The 14,240-nt window shown below is 37.4% G+C and overlaps 1 protein-coding gene across 1 annotated transcript in view; it reads left to right on the top strand.

Annotated features, from left to right (window-relative positions):
• Positions 1 to 14,240, top strand: part of LOC126163202 (dynein axonemal heavy chain 3) — a 1,221,238-nt gene that overhangs the window by 789,303 nt on the left and 417,695 nt on the right. The window contains exons 43-46 of the mRNA XM_049920156.1: positions 378 to 569; positions 1,775 to 1,968; positions 2,118 to 2,325; positions 13,541 to 13,661. Of these exons, the coding sequence (XP_049776113.1) occupies positions 378 to 569; positions 1,775 to 1,968; positions 2,118 to 2,325; positions 13,541 to 13,661 (715 nt within the window). The remainder of the gene's footprint in view (positions 1 to 377; positions 570 to 1,774; positions 1,969 to 2,117; positions 2,326 to 13,540; positions 13,662 to 14,240) is intronic.

Below are 14,240 nucleotides of genomic sequence, written 5' to 3'. Positions count from 1 at the left end.
TTTGTCCATGGAGAATAAATAAATAAATGAAATAAATGATCAATTCCTGTTTCATAGAATGTGGTCAGCTGTTGATGGATTCACAACTGATATCCGTGGACATGAAGTGCAAGAGTGGGTGAGGTTGTGGTTTTGTCAGGAAGCAACAGTGTTCTATGAAACAGGAATTGATTGTCTCATCTACCAGTGGGATAAAGGTCGCAATGCATGTGGTGATAACTTTCCAATTGTACCCATTGTGGTGGACGTTTGATTTTCATTTGACTGCCTGTTGTAAATGTCTGTTCTATTTTTTTTTCTTTCTTGTTATAATTTTTTAAATAGCATTTTTGCTTTCATGTTTCAATCATTTCAATGAGATTAACTGGATTTTGCAGACTGTTGGTGCAGATGAAGCATTAGCGAATGAAGCAGCAGCTGTTGCACAGTCAATTAAGGATGACTGTGAAAGTGAGCTGTCACAAGCTATTCCTGCATTGGAGGCTGCCTTAACTGCTTTGGACACCCTGAAGCCGGCAGATATTACTATAGTGAAATCTATGAAAAACCCTCCAGCAGGAGTTAAATTGGTAAGATTTGTTTGGAAAGGGGGGGCCAAAGATATGATTCTTGAGCATAATAAAACAACCTGTCCAACTATTCTGGATTTGAGAATAGCTTTTGATACTGATTCCCATAATATACTCATCAAAAATCTCCAGTACCACAGAGTTGAAGAGAGTGCTCTTCACCTTATAGAATCATTCAGAAGCAACAGAGCATACAACCAAAGATCAGACTTATGAACCATTACAAAAGGCATTTCACAAGGCAGAATACTGGGACCATTCCTGTTCACTGTATGTGTAAACAACTTACATGCATTCTTGCTATGGGACAGTATTGCACACAGATGATACACCTCTGCCCACACAAGTTGATAATCTAGAAGAGCTGCTACATATTGTAGATATATCAATGGGCCAATGCACTAATGGTTTCAGGCAGATTATTTAGAAATCAATAATAATAAAACTGAAGACATTATTTTGAGTTTAAGTGTCTGCAATGAAGATCACAAAATAATCAGATTGTTATGTCTCTACATATATCAAAAACTCAGCTGGGTGAACCACACAGAAACTGTATATGTTGTACATACTGAGGAATAATGTAAGCAAAACCCTACTACAGTAACTTCCAGAAGCTGCCCATTTTGTTTCCTACGGTACATTTAAAATTATTTTAGCAGAATGGTTTCAGAAGAAAGCATACTACTCCTTAAAAGAGTATGAGGAACACATTGACATAAAGTTGGGACTAATTACTGTCATGCTAAGTCATAACAAATCCTTGTTTTTAGATTCATGATTATATAATATTCACAGTGTATGTATCAATGCATTACTGAAGTAAACATTATTACATTTTATGTACCACATGTATGTGTAAAATGTTTGAAGATGAATAAACTTTATTCTATTCTAAACTCTATTCTCTATATTAATAAATAAATAAAATAAGGTATTTTATTCCTCATTAGCTTACCAAAATATGACCCATTTTTATTTTTGTGAATGTCATTATAAATGATAATACCATTGCAAATAACAGTGTCACTGAGGCTTTTAGGTATTATGTGTTTTGGAACACTGTGATATTTTGACTTAGCTTATTGCAGTGTCTTAGTAACAACATGCAATGTAACACATAATACATCAGTAACGTTCATTTAATTTGGAAAACGTTAAGTCACATCAGTACAGTATTTTTGAAATGACTTTTTTGGTTCTAGGTAATGGAAGCTGTATGCATCATGAAGGGAGCAAAACCAGAGAGGAAGCCAGATCCCTCAGGAAGTGGCCGAGTCATTGAAGACTACTGGGGGCCTTCGCTGAAACTTCTGGCAGATCTCAAGTTTTTGGACAGCCTTAAAGCTTATGATAAAGATGACATTTCACCTGCAATAATGAAAAGAATTCGTGAAAAGTAAACATACACACATTACAAGTGTTTTTGAGAACTGCAGTGTAAAATGAAATTCAACACACATTATTTACATTTACTGCTCAGTAACCTCACTTTATGTAATGCCACTTCGTTTGCTTCAGTCTGCAAAAATGAATTTTATTTTTCAGATTCATCCCAAATAAGGATTTCAATCCAAATATTATTAAGAAAGTTTCTACAGCTTGTGAAGGGCTGTGCAAGTGGGTGAGAGCAATGGAAGTTTATGATCGTGTTATTAAGATAGTTGCTCCCAAAAAAGCAAAACTTGCAGAAGCAGAAGCTGAATTGGCTGTTCAAATGGACAAACTCAATGAAAAGAGGGCACAGTTGAAAGAGGTAACACAATGACATTTTAGTTGCTGCTTATTGTAATACAACATGCAAATAATCATTATTTTACTACTGAATTGCACACTAAAAGTCCTTGTGACATTACAGAGCTGCATAATACACACTTATTCTCAGTACACGTGGCTTTGTCTGAGTGTCCAGTCCTTCCTATCCAAACTTTTCTCCCGTCTGTTAGATCTGAAAGCCAGTCAGTGTGCCCTCTCAGTTTTCCTGGCAGTAGTACACATTTTGTTTCCTGAATGTATTGGTTTGATTTCCTGAATGTATTGGGTTGGTGCATAAGTTTGTAACATTATTCCATAAGTTTAATAAACACAACAGAGACATTAGTTATCAATTATTTTTTCTCCTTCAATTTTTATACCAGTTTGCGAACTCTGGGGTAACTTCTTGATTCCGCGACCTCAGAAATCATGGTTTTGAGGCAAGCAATTCATCAAGCCATGTTTGGAGCACATTTTCATACAGAAAAGAAGTTTCTTGAAGGTTGTTTAATAGGGAACAGAAAAGGTGAAAATCTTTGAGAGCAAGATCAGATGAATAAGGTGAGAGCAGAATGACCTCCAATCCAACTCCTGTATAAAGTTCTCGTCAGTCTGGCAGAATACGGGTGGGCATTATCATAGAGTAACATTACTTCACGCAGTCTTCCTGGTTCTTGTTCTTGGATTGCATCTATAAAACATCTGAGTTGTTGACAATAAATATCAAAATTGGTGATTACACTTCGGGGAAGCAATTATTAGTGCACCATGACATTGTTCTTCCATCAATACTTAAAACGATCTTTTGTGGATGTGTGCAGGTCTTTGTATGGGGAGTTGATGCTTTGTTTGGGCTCAACCATTCCTTTCCTTTCAATGTGTAACAATTATGAGAAGGAAAATTGTTACTCACTGTATAGCGGAGATACTGAGTTGCAGATAGGCACACCAAAAAGACTCTGCAACTCAGCATCTCGGCTGTATGGTGAGTAGCAACTTTCCTTGTCGTAATTGTTACATTGCATTCTGGATTTTCCATTGTATGATTTCTTTTCCATATGTTAGCTTAAAGACACCATTTCTCATACCATTAATCATAAATGACAGAAATGACAACATTGTTCATGAGCTAATCGTTGACGAGGAAGCAGAGATGCACATATGGCCACCAACAAATTTTTCTGGTTTTGGTTTATAGTGTGCAGTACCCATAATGTAATATTTAAACCTTGCCCATTGCATGTAAATATCGTGTGATGCCCCCCCATGAATCATGGTCCTTGCCGTTGGTGGGGAGGCTTGCGTGCCTCAGCGATACGGATGGCTGTACCATAGGTGTAACCACAATGGAGGGGTATCTATTGAGAGGCCAGACAAACATGTGGTTCCTGAAGAGGGGCAGCAGCCTTATCAGTAGTTGCAGGAGCAACAGTCTGGATGATTGACTGATCCGGCCTTGTAACAATAACCAAAACGGCCTTACTGTGCTGGTACTGCAAACGGCTGAAAGCAAGGGGAAACTACAGCCGTAATTTTTCACAAGGGCATGCAGCTTTACTGTATGGTTAAATGATGATGGTGTCCCCTTGGGTAAAATATTCCGGAGGTAAAATAGTCCCCTATTTGGATCTCCGGGTGGGGACTACTCAAGAGGATGTCGCTATCAGGAGAAAGAAAACGCGTTCTACGGGTCCGAGCGTGGAATGTCAGATCCCTTAATTGGGCAGGTAGGTTAGAAAATTTAAAAAGGTAAATGGATATGTTAAAGTTAGATATAGTGGGAATTAGTGAAGTTCGGTGGCAGGAGGAACAAGACTTTTGGTCAGCTGACTACAGGGTTATAAACACAAAATCAAATAGGGGTAATGCAGGAGTAGGTTTAATAACGAATAGGAAAATAGGAATGCGGGTAAGCTACTGCAAACAACATAGTGAACGCATTATTGTGGCCAAGATAGATACAAAGCCCACTCCTACCACAGTAGTACAGGTTTATATGCTAACTAGCTCTGCAGATGACGAAGAGATTGATGAAATGTATGATGAGATAAAAGAAATTATTCAGATAGTGAAGGGAGACAAAAATTTAATAGTCATGGATGACTGGAATTCGTCAGTAGGGAAAGGGACAGAAGGAAACGTAGTAGGTGAATATGGATTGGGGCTAAGAAATGAAAGAGGAAGCTGCCTGGTAGAATTTTGCACAGAGCATAACTTAATCATAGCTAACACTTGGTTCAAGAATCATAAAAGAAGGTTGTATACATGGAAGAAGCCTGGAGATACTGAGAGATTTAGGAACCAGGTTTTAAATTGTAAGACATTTCTAGGGGCAGATGTGGACTCTGACCACAATCTATTGGTTATGAACTGTAGATTAAAACTGAAAAAACTACAAAAAGGTGGTAATTTAAGGAGATGGGATCTGGATAAACTGACTAAACCAGAGGTTGTACAGAGTTTCAGGGAGAGCAGAAGAAGAATGGGTAGCTTTGAGGGATGAAGTAGTAAAGGCAGCAGAGGATCAAGTAGGTAAAAAGACGAGGGCTAGTAGAAACCCTTGGGTAACAGAAGATATATTGAATTTAATTGATGAAAGTAGAAAATATAAAAATCCAGTAAATGAAGAAGGCAAAAAGGAATACAAACGTCTCAAAAATGAGATCAACAGGAAGTGCAAAATGGCTAAGAAGAGATGGCTAGATGACAAGTGTAAGGATGTAGAGGCTTATCTCACTAGGGGTAAGATAGATACTGCCCATAGGAAAATTAAAGAGACCTATGGAGAAAAGAGAACCACTTGTATGAATATCAAGAGCTCAGATGGAAACCCAGTTCTAAGCAAAGAAGGGAAAGCAGAAAGGTGGAAGGAGTATATAGAGGGTCTATACAAGGGCGATGTACTTGAGGACAATATTATGGAAATGGAAGAGGATGTAGATGAAGATGAAATGGGAGATATGATACTGCGTGAAGAGTTTGACAGAGCACTGAAAGACCTAAGTCGAAACAAGGCCCTGGGAGTAGACAACATTCCATTAGAACTACTGACTGCCTTGGGAGAGCCAGTCCTGACAAAACTCTACCATCTCGTGAGCAATATGTATGAGACAAGCAAAATACCCTCAGACTTCAAGAAGAATGTAATAATTCCAATCCCAAAGAAAGCAGGTGTTGACAGATGTGAAAATTACCGAACTGTCAGTTTAATAAGTCATGGCTGCAAAGTACTAACGCTAATTCTTTACAGATGAATGGAAAAACTAGTAGAAGCCAACCTCAGGGAAGATCAGTTTGGATTCCGTAGAAATATAGGAACACATGAGGCGATACTGGCCCTGCGACTTATATTAGAAGCTAGAGTAAGGAAAGGCAAACCTACGTTTCTAGCATTTGTAGACTCGGAGAAAGCTTTTGACAATGTTGACTGGAATACTCTCTTTCAATTCTGAAGGTGGCAGGGGTAAAATACACGGATCGAAATGATATTTACAATTTGTACAGAAACCAGATGGCAGTTATAAGAGTCGAGGGACATGAAAGGGAAGCAGTGGCTGGGAAGGGAGTGAGACAGGGTTGTAGCCTCTCCCCGATGTTATTCAATCTGTGTATTGAGCAAGCAGTGAAGGAAACAAAAGAAAAATTCGGAGTAGGCTATAAAATCCATGGAGAAGAAATAAAAACCCTAGAAGCTAGTGCACTAATTAAATATTAATGCCAGCAATTCCATCTGTCAGTTCCCTAAAAATGACAGCTGGGATGGTCATTGAAATATTGTCCATACAGTGGAAACAACAACAACTTGCTTGAACATCTGGAAGTACACAATCAATAACATTGCCAATTTTTACCAAACTATCAACCCAAATGTAATATAACTTCATACCTGTAACATTTATAGTAGCTTCTGAGGGATGGTATAACAAAAACTATACATTTTGTTAGATTTATTTCAGAAAGATGACTGTGTACTGGCTTGATATTCATATATAAAAGTATACACTTCAAGAATTTCCTACATATGACTGACTTTGTTGCATAAGTGTGTTTCTTTTCTACTTATTCAGTAATAGCTTGTTTTTTATATATCATTTGTATTGTTCTCTCTTCCATTTTCCTTACTTCCTTCTCCCTCTGCCCTCTTTGTCCTTTCTAGAAGGTTCTACGATTTAGGAAACTTGTTAATGTGAACACTGTTATATAGGTAAGTTAGTGGATTTTATTTTTAATAAGTAAGTAATGTATTAATTATTGTATTAAATAACTATTGTTATAATTGGTAGAAAGATAGGGATTAACATACACAAAAAGGACATTTTAAGTCAAATATGAAAATATTTTATGTGGTGGTCAAAATTACCTCTTTGTGTCATTTTAAGAAAGTATATATGTGTATTGCTTTACACCCTTACGTCTGGAATTCCGATCTGTTAAGTGTTTCTTCATTGTCACATAAATTTCCACATCAGTGTTGCTATGCTTTTACCTTTTGTGGCATATCAGTACCATTATTCTCATTTTCACTAGATACAGTGTACATCTTTTTTTAGTACAGCCACTGTCCTTTCATGGTTTATTATGTTGTTTAGAACAAAGTGCTTCAAAATCTAGAAAATGTTTGATTGATTCATTGGCAATTGCATATAGTGTCATCTCATTTTGTTGTATTCAACTTATTTATCAACTGGTTTAGATTTGAGTCACTAATTAGTCTTAAAGCTCTTCCATCTTGAGTATATTCTCCATTTTTTCCTGTTGTTTGTTTGTCTGTGATGTAAAGAGAGGCATAGTTTGACTCTTTTATTTAAATGAAAAATCATACTTTTTTAAATAGTACTTTACAGTGTTCAGTTAACCTTATAGTTTTAATAGAAGGAAACATTCCACGAAGGAAAAATATACTTAAAAACAAAGATGATGTGACTTACCAAATGAAAGTGCTGGCAGGTCGACAGACACACAAACGAACACAAACATACACACAAAATTCAAGCTTTCGCAACAAACTGTTGCCTCATCAGGAAAGAGGGAAGGAGAGGGAAAGACGAAAGGATGTGGGTTTTAAGGGAGAGGGTAAGGAGTCATTCCATTCCCGGGAGCGGAAAGACTTACCTTAGGGGGAAAAAAGGACGGGTATACACTCACGCACACACACATATCCATCCACAGATATATGTGTGGATGGATATGTGTGTGTGCGCGAGTGTATACCCGTCCTTTTTTCCCCCTAAGGTAAGTCTTTCCGCTCCCGGGAATGGAATGACTCCTTACCCTCTCCCTTAAAACCCACATCCTTTCGTCTTTCCCTCTCCTTCCCTCTTTCCTGATGAGGCAACAGTTTGTTGCGAAAGCTTGAATTTTGTGTGTATGTTTGTGTTCGTTTGTGTGTCTGTCGACCTGCCAGCACTTTCATTTGGTAAGTCACATCATCTTTGTTTTTAAGTATATAACCTTATAGTTTGTTATTTATGTGACGCAAGTTAAGAGATCATAATGTATTTTTTAAATAATTAACATCTCTAATCTTAATCTAATGTCCACATTGATACCATCAGTTATTAGGACTCCACAGTTTTTATGTTGAAGGAACAAATGTATCATATTCTCGAGCAATTTTACAAACGAGTCTTCTTCATGATTTAGGGAGTGGCAACTGAAGCAACTGTTATTTCCTGTTTTGACAATAGCATGGCTGCAGTTTCAAATTTTGTCTTTAAACACAATTTACTTACATCTATAAATGCAGAGATTAGGTTCATACTTTCCTTAACATAAACAGATACACTTCCATGCTTCACACTTGTCCTGCAGATGATAGTTAGCCATTCATAACTGTATAGTGCATATAATTTTAATTTTCATGACTGATGATGTGTTCATTTACTAAAAGCACATTGCAATTTAAGTCTTTCAAATAGTGCTGAAGTTCAGCCAGCTACATTAGTGAGAAGTCTTCCGAAGTAAGAGTGATTTCAATTGTGCCACAGGGGAGTGTTGTAGAACGTTGCTATTCACAATATACATAAATAACCTTGTGTATAACATCGGAAGTTCACTGAGGCTTTTCGTGGATGATGCTGTAGTATATCGAGAGGTTGTAACAATAGAAAATTGTACTGAAATGCAGGGGGATCTGCAACGAATTGACGCATGGTACAGGGAATGGCAATTGAATCTCAATGTAGACAAGTACAATGTGCTGCGAATACATAGAAAGAAAGGTCCTTTATCATTTAGCTACAATATGGCAAGTCAGCAGCTGGAAGCAGTTAATTCCATAAATTATCTGGGAGTAGGCATTAGGAGCGATTTAAAATGGAATGACCATATAAAATTAATTGTTAGTAAAGCAGATGCCAGACTGAGATTCACATTGGGAGAATCCTAAGGAAATGCAATCCGAAAACAAAGGAAGTAGGTTACAGTACACTTGTTCATCCACTGATTGAATACTGCTCACCAGTGTGGGATCCGTATCAGATAGGGTTGATAGAAGAGATAGAGAAGATCCAACAGAGAGCAGCACACTTTGTTACAGGATCATTTAGTAATTGCAAAAGTGTTATGGAGATGATAGATAAACTCCAGTGGAAGACTCTGCAAGAGAGATGCTCAGTAGCTCGGTATGGGCTTTTGTTGAAGTTTCGAGAACATACCTTCACTGAGGAGTCTAGCAGTATATTGCTCCCTCCTATGTATATCTCGTGAAGACACCATGAGGATAAAATCAGAGAGATTAGAGCCAACACAGAGGCATACCAACAATCTTTCTTTCCATGAACAATACGATACTGGCATAGAAGGGAGAACCGATAGAGGTACTCAAAGTACCCTCCGCCACACACCGTCAGGTGGCTTGTGGAGTATGTATGTAGATGTAGATGTAGATGTAGATGTAGATGTAGATGTGCAAGAACATTACACTCTGTGCTTGGGGGTTATCTGTTCAGGATAATTTTCTTAACTGTTCCTAACTTTTTATGCTACTGTGTTGTATTATATGGCAAATGATTAGATTCTGATGATGATATTGGTGGTGATGATGATGATGAGGTCTGAGCTACTCCCTTTTTTCACTGTTTGGAGCAGACTGTTCAACACATTGTATATCCCAAAAAAGATTTGAGTGTTTAACACTACATGTGTGTAAACATTGATTTCCAATTCAGCACTACATTGTTCACCTGACACATTTCCTTATCATTTCTTTGATTAGTTTTTGTATAATGAGCCACCTTCCAAAGCCATTCAGATAGAGCCTGTGTTTAGTGTAGAGCATTTGACCAGTATCTACAATATTTATATTTTTGAAGTGTCTGCATATTTATATGAATTATTAAACCATTTATTGATAGAAGACAAAGGGGACAGATTGTAATGATGATGAACATTCCGAAGAAAAGCATTCATACGAATCATTTATTTCAGGCACGTGAATGTTTCCTGGAAGGCTACATTCACTTTGTTTTTACATTCATCATCAAATACACCAATTAGTGTAATGTAGTCACTTTTAGACAACTTACCAAGTTCATCTGAGTGAATATTGTGGAAGCATTGGGCTCTATAAAGACCACTTCTATCACAGCAGATGTTTCATTTGATCTTGCATCTCTTCCTATCATCACTTTCACAACTTAATCTGTTGTTTCTTTGTCTTGTCCTTATCTTCTTATGTTTTTCATTTCTTTATTTTTTTCTCTGTTTTATTTTTGTCTTATTACTTTCCCTGTAATCCCTTATTTTTCCTTTTTATACTTTCACATTCTGGTTTTACTGCTATCAATCTTCAGTAATATAACTTAATGTTAACTTTTTAATCTCTTTTTCATCACTTTCTCTGAATAAGTTCTAGTCTTTGGGCCTTAACATCTATGCTTTGCTTACTTTCTATTACTTCTAATGATTATCCATCACATCCTATGTACAGGGCATTTCAAAAAGCACTTTACAAATTTGAAAATTCATATAAATTAATTCATAATACCTACAGAGGTGATTGTAGTGTCAATTCGTAGAGAAGAACATCAAGTTTTGGATCACATAGTTCACTGGTGCTGAATCGCACCGTAAGGAGTGGTACCATCAATTATGGTTTGCTATGTGTTATAGTTTGAAGAATCAAAGTCGGCAACCACAGTTCAGCATAATTTCCATATCAAGTACACTAAAGATCCTCCTTGTAGTCCTACAGTTTATGAGTGGCATAAATGTTTTGTAGGAACAGGGTGCTTGGTAAGACATGGGAAATCATCAGGCTGTCCAAGCACATCTGACGACGACATTGAGCAAGTGAGACAATGTTTTGTCAATAGCACTATGAAATCGATCTGACATGCATCTCACGAACTGCAGATCCCACATACGACTGTTTGGAATGTGTTGAGAAACTGTTTGAATTTGAAACCGTACAGATTGACGATGGTACAAGCAATAAAAGACACTGATAAAATTGGTCACAAGAACTTCTGTGGGGATATGTTAAATCAGTTACATGACGAACATTTCATCACCAAAATCATCTTCTCTGACAAGTTGATTTTTCACTTAAGTGGCAAGGTTAACACACATAACTGTAGGATTTGGGACAGTGAAAATCCACATCAAAATATTGCAACATGTCCATGATAGCCCTAAACTGGATGGTTTTTGTGCGTTGAGCAAGAAAAAAGTGTTCGACCCCTTTTCCTCCATGAGAGAACCATCAATGGGATAGTGTACCTAAATATGTTACAACAATTTTTGATACTACAGATGACCAAGAACGAAATTTTTACGTCATGAAAGATGGTGCGCCACCCCACTACCTGACTGATGTCCAGGATTTTCGCAGTGACCATTTTCGAGGTCAGTGGATTGGCCATGATGTGCCAATTGTTCCCCAGACCTGACACCACTCGATTTTTTTTTTTTTTTTTTTTAATGGGGATTCATCAAGGGCATCCTGTTTGTACCTCCTGTGCCAGCTTCTCTACCTGAACTTAGAGCAAGAATTTACACTGCCACTGAGTAAGTTACACCTGCAATGCTACAGCGAGTTTGGGAAGAAACTGACTTCCGATGGGGTGTGTGTAGGATAACCAATGGAAGCCACATGCAACATCTTTAGTTTCAGGTAAAAAACTTGATGTGTTTCCCTACAGAATAACTCTAAACTCAGCCCTATGTCCTCTTTCAATAAATTTATATGAATTTTTAAAGTTGTAAAGTCCTTTTTGAAATACTCTGTATTATGTCAATGAGGAGAACCTTCATCATATGAAATATTTGAGTAAACAAATATACAATATCACATGTCCTTATACATTTATACATACAAATTCATATTGTACACATGAGCCAATGCTTAGATAAGGTTACTGCTATGCTGTTTTAGACCCTTGCTTCTAAGCAGTGGTGCTAGTGATCGTGTGCTAATGTGCTACACCACAATGTAAATATTGCACCAAAAGTATACCATCTCTCTTCAAATGTGAGCTTGAAATGTCACTAAAATTATGCCATTACTCTTTGAATGCTTTTAATATGCAAATAAAAATGACAAAAACATGTTTCATTGTGGTCTCTCCACAATGAATAGAAATCAGTGTTGAGTGTTGAAGCAATGATCAGCCACACTATCATCAAATCTGAGAAGGGTCATAGCTGTCTCTTTTTGACTGTGGATGCTCTCATGTCACATCATCCCTGCTGGCTTTGAGGGTGCTAAGCTGCTGATAGCATTGGGTCAGTATTTTTCTTCAAAAGCGGACGTAAAGTATTATGCAAGTGTAGAATAGAAGTGGGTAGAATGTGAGTGGAAGTGGGTACAAGTCCCTTTGATGTTCCTAGAATAATTTGCCTGAGTGGGCCATTGGAAAAGGTAAAATGCTCTCTAAAAATTTACATATAGATTATAAGGGATTTACGAGGAGCACAGCATTATAGTCCAGTGATAAAGCATGGCCTGGCAGTTCATCAACTTGAGTTCACTTCCTGCTGCTACCATCTGTTTTCTTTTGTTTCTTCTTCTTCATTTTTCCTACAATGTTTAATGATTAATTACAAAATTGAAAATATTTAAACTGTCAATTTATATGTGGAAAAAAATATATTCAACTTATTTATGATTACTATCATTGCAAGTCAAAAGGCTAGCGAGTAAATAAGAAAATTTAGTGTGAAAGTGTATGAAAGGAGTTTTATCTGTGAGTAGGATGTTCACAATGCAGTTTCTTGCTTTCCATGTTTGTCATTCGGGAACAGTGAAGTATGGTGTTGAAGGGAAGTGAAAGGTCTAAGACATATTAATGCATTAATAGAAACATGTGGCAAAAATCATAACCATGTAACCAACAAATTTCGTCTTAGTGCATTATGCAAAACCAGTATCTTAAATTTAACAAGACAACATAGTTACGCATGACCTGTTTATTGTAATATTGAAGCACATTGGTACAATTTTGACATTAAATGAAACAACAATTTTTCTGTTACCAGTCGCTGTTTATTTGCATATACGACGCATTTCAAAGGTTTAAACCTCTATCATCAGGTGGATTTATGTTTTGGTATGACTTGTGTGTTTACAAAATATGACAGTATACATGTGATGTGCTATGACAGTGAAAGGAACCAGTGACCACATAGACAGTGCCGTAACATCCTCAATAAAGAAAAAAACACACACACACACAAACATCTTACTAACAAATGTAAATCCACCTAATGATGGAGGTTTAAACCCTTGAAATGCATTGTGGAGATAAATAAACAGTAACTGGTAACAGTAAATTTGTTGTTTCATTTAATGCCAATAACAGTCATGGTATAGCCTGACCTAAAGTGTTCGCATTTAAAGGTACAATTTTGCATGAGCTACCATTGCTTTTAAGTGTGATTTTTAAAAGTACATTGACAAAAACAATTTTATTTTAGGTGGTGGCACTTCTGTGTAATCATAGATGATGCCTCATAAAAACTGTCATTTGTATTTCCTGCCAGTTCCTCTCCTTGTCTTCTGTATTTGTTAATTTAAGTATGCATAACATGCTGTGAAGTGTTCAGTCCCTGTCATTACTGTTATCTGATTTTTAATGTTATACACAGTATTCTATTTAGATTTTTCTTTGGTTTTTTAAATATTTATGATATGTGCAAATTTGAAATAATTTTCTGTCATATATGTGACTATGTAATGGATGACAGTGACTTCTCTAAGTCATACTTACTTCCAGGTCACAGACAAGCTTCAAGCTTTAAATGATGAGTTTACTGCCATGGCAAAGAAGAAAAAGGAACTGGAAGATTCCATAGAGCTTTGCTCTCAAAAATTAGATCGGGCTGAAAATTTGATAGGTACAGTAATTTGCTAATTATTGGTGGAATTACTTTTAATGCTGCTAATGTGGGTAATGTTGTTATAGCTTGATTGGACAATGTTGTTTGTATGACAAAAATGTATAACAGTCGATGGAATACTACCGTTCATAGTGTATAACTGGCACAATATACACTCCTGGAAATGGAAAAAAGAACACATTGACACCGGTGTGTCAGACCCACCATACTTGCTCCAGACACTGCGAGAGGGCTGTACAAGCAATGATCACACGCACGGCACAGCGGACACACCAGGAACCGCGGTGTTGGCCGTCGAATGGCGCTAGCTGCGCAGCATTTGTGCACCGCCGCCGTCAGTGTCAGCCAGTTTGCCGTGGCATACGGAGCTCCATCGCAGTCTTTAACACTGGTAGCATGCCACGACAGCGTGGACGTGAACCGTATGTGCAGTTGACGGACTTTGAGCGAGGGCGTATAGTGGGCATGCGGGAGGCCGGGTGGACGTACCGCCGAATTGCTCAACACGTGGGGCGTGAGGTCTCCACAGTACATCGATGTTGTCGCCAGTGGTCGGCGGAACGTGCACGTGCCCGT

This window comes from Schistocerca cancellata, chromosome 2, assembly GCF_023864275.1.
Source record: "Schistocerca cancellata isolate TAMUIC-IGC-003103 chromosome 2, iqSchCanc2.1, whole genome shotgun sequence".
Lineage (NCBI taxonomy): Eukaryota > Metazoa > Arthropoda > Insecta > Orthoptera > Acrididae > Schistocerca > Schistocerca cancellata.
Note: the sequence above shows the minus strand (reverse complement) of the source record. Positions and strands in the feature narration are given on the sequence as shown.